General features: G+C 46.3%; 1 protein-coding gene across 1 annotated transcript; it reads left to right on the forward strand.

Annotated features, from left to right (window-relative positions):
- The first annotated feature begins 109 nt into the window (after positions 1-109).
- Positions 110-2,828, forward strand: PET100 (PET100 cytochrome c oxidase chaperone). The gene is made up of 4 exons (XM_083490749.1): positions 110-176; positions 1,013-1,099; positions 2,172-2,204; positions 2,425-2,828. Exons 1-4 carry the CDS (start codon positions 150-152, stop codon positions 2,500-2,502), a joined length of 225 nt encoding a protein of 74 aa, XP_083346875.1. The 5' UTR covers positions 110-149; the 3' UTR covers positions 2,503-2,828.
- Positions 2,829-2,977: the final 149 nt, after the last annotated feature.

Below are 2,977 nucleotides of genomic sequence, written 5' to 3' on the forward strand. Positions count from 1 at the left end.
CGACAGGGAGGACGTTTCCTTTCCGCCTTCCGGCCGCCATGTTGCTTGCGGGCGCCATCTTCGGAAGACTTTAGGGGCGTGGCATATGGCGAGGGTGGGCGGTGCCAGAGGGAGGGCGGGGCCCCGTTCAGCATCGGCCAAGCGGCGCCATGGGGGTGAAGCTGGAGGTGTTCCGGGTCTGTGGCAAGCGGGGTCCTCCTGGGGTGGGAATGGGGATTTCTCTTTCGCAGACAGAAAGTCTTGTGCAGCTCCCCCGGGGCAAAAACCCCGGGGCAAAAAGTCTTGTGCAGCTCCCCCGGGGCAAAAACCTCCTCCCCAGCAGGCTCTCTTTTCGCTCTTGGGGGCTCGCTGGCCAACATACGAGTTTAAGATAAGATCCTCCCCCCTTGGAGCCCTTCACGTGCCTCGGAGAGCTTCGGTTTTATGGGTTAAAATATATAACTGGAAGGGCAGGCAGCTCGATCGCTCGATCTTATTTTCAAGGCAATAGATGTAGTTTTGAATATCTGTTAGGTTTCATACATGCATAATGTTGGGAAGCACGTAGGAAAGAGCAGGTTGCCCTTACTCGCGGGTATCTGCAGGGAAATGCCGTCTGTCCTCCCCGAAGAGCAGGTCGGGGTGGTTACAATTCCAATGCGGAAACTGGTGAAATGCGCTGCTCGTTAATGTGCCCGAGGTGCCGCTGCGCCCTGCGTCTTCCTTCGCCCTAGAAGCACAGCCCTTGGTGTTGTCAGTGATCCTTTCCTTGTCTCCCTCCGCATCCTGGTGCACAATAACTTCGCCTACAACCTAGATGTGTTTCCCTTTCTTTCTGCCATTTCTCCTTTCTACCTTTACCTTTTTTACCTTTACCTCTACCATATGATGGTCGTCCATCTGACCTTTTAGCAAGGGATGAGAGGAAGCTTCTGCCGTCAAGGGCCAGATTGGGCAAGATCTAATAAAACCCTGCAAAGTGTCCCAATGCACCTGTATTACCATCTGACTTCCTATCTCCTTTCTCTTGCAGATGATGCTGTATTTATCTTTTCCTGTTGCTATGTTCTGGATTTCAAATCAGGCAGATTATTTTGAAGAATATGTTATCAAGCGGAAGGTCAGTTTTGTCATGTAATTAGAAAGGGAAGAACAGGGTGGACTAATGAAATCATTTCCAAACCTTTCCTGTGAGGTTTTATCTGGGTTTTTTTTTTAATTTTCATGCTGATTTCACCTCTGGAATTGGAAAAGAAAAACCCAGGCTTCCTTTTATTGCATTTTACTCAACAGCCATTGCTGGGAGCCTGGCTTCTACAAGCAAATACTGTATGCAAAAGCTGGCATTGCACACAATGCATCTAGTTGCTTCTGGTGTGCTGTTTAGCAGGAGTCATTGGTCTGTAAATAAACAAAATTAATAATAATAATAAGTGGAACCTGCAGCAAAATGTTGCAGCATATATTCTCTCCTAAAAGGAGGCTTCCTGTTCAGGGTTCCAGTCAGCCATTCCGTCCAAGGAGGGCTTTCCACTTCTCTCCTCTTCCTTTTTTATTTTTCAGCTCTCAGTCTATATTCTATGAGCATTCTTAACCCTGGGCTATTTGGGGGAGCATTGCCTCTTTCAGTTTTAGTTTTAAAGACCCCCCCCCCCCACTTCTGCCACTATCAGAGTTACCCCAAGCATTCCAATGCTGTTCCTTGGTGGCCCCATTTGGGTTATGCTACCGTCTGTACTTGATACCTGAACTATTAGGAGAATAAACAAGATTTTCTCAACTGTGTTAAGAGGCCAGGACTTATCTCTTTCTTTCCCAGGTAAATGTTCTTCTTAGGCATGAGACTCTTAATCTCAGGGTCTTAGGTTTGAGCCCCAGGTTGGACAACAGATCTTTGCATTGCAGGGGGTTGGACTAGATGACTTTAGTGTTCCCTTCCAACTCTACAATTCTGATTCTATCCCCAGTGACAGTCTTGAAAATTAGGAAGACTTTTCAGTTCTCACAGAATTTTGGTTTGTTTCCTCACTCAAGCTGGCTGTATCTTCCCTGCCCTCTTGGTGTTTTTGACAAATTTGCCTGCTTTCTGCTTGTATGGCAGTGGAAATTTAGGTGGCATGGTTTTAATCTGTTTCAATATAAAAGCAGGACTTTCCAATAATATGATTCCCTTTTTAATCCTTTTCCTTCAGAGGGAGATATACCCACCTGAAGATAATTACCAGGTAAATATGCCTCAAGAATGAATACTGCATGTCTAATCCAGGAGGGGGGAACCTGTGACCTTCCAGATGTTGGTCTGCAGCTCCCATCTTTCCTGACCATTGGCCATGCTGGCTAGGACTGGTGGGCATTGGGATTCCAACTGGAGGGCCACAAGTAGCCCACCCCCGGTCTAAGCGAACAGATAATTTATGATGAAATTGGCACTTCTGTCTTCTCCAGAGAAAAGAACTGGAAGACTTCAAAGAGAGAATGAGGAAGGAACACGAGAAGCGGATGTTGCAGTCAGCTAAGGAATAATGATGTAGCATCATCCCCTTTCTCCCCAGGGTTTGATGCACTCTCAAGAAAGTTGTCATCACAAATCTCCTACTTTAACTTAACAAATGCCCTCTAAAACACTTTTTGTACTAAGAGATGAAGGGAATTGCAATGCAGTTCCACTTTGTATTCCTGAATATGGTTCTATGCATGCCTCCATGGCCGCCAACGGAAAATGGGAAGAGGATATAGGCTCCTTCCTTCGTGTTCTTCTGGCTCTTGCTGGGTGAAGCTGCTGAACCCTGTCTGCAAGTTTGGCAGCTGTCTTAGGAGAGTCACTTTGAATAAAAAGTTATTTATAGAAAGACTGAATCTCTGTATGTCTTTCAGTAAAGGTATCTGGGTGTCTTCAGAGGTGCAAGTTATATTTCACTTGTCCTCCTTGGACTGAAGATCTGTTTTATCCAGGTGGATCCTTCTGCACTGCTTTCTTCTCTCATTGCTCTGGTTTGCA

The sequence above is a fragment of the Podarcis liolepis genome (genome assembly GCF_965112155.1).
Source record: "Podarcis liolepis genome assembly, chromosome: 2".
In the NCBI taxonomy this organism is placed as follows: Eukaryota; Metazoa; Chordata; class Lepidosauria; order Squamata; family Lacertidae; genus Podarcis; species Podarcis liolepis.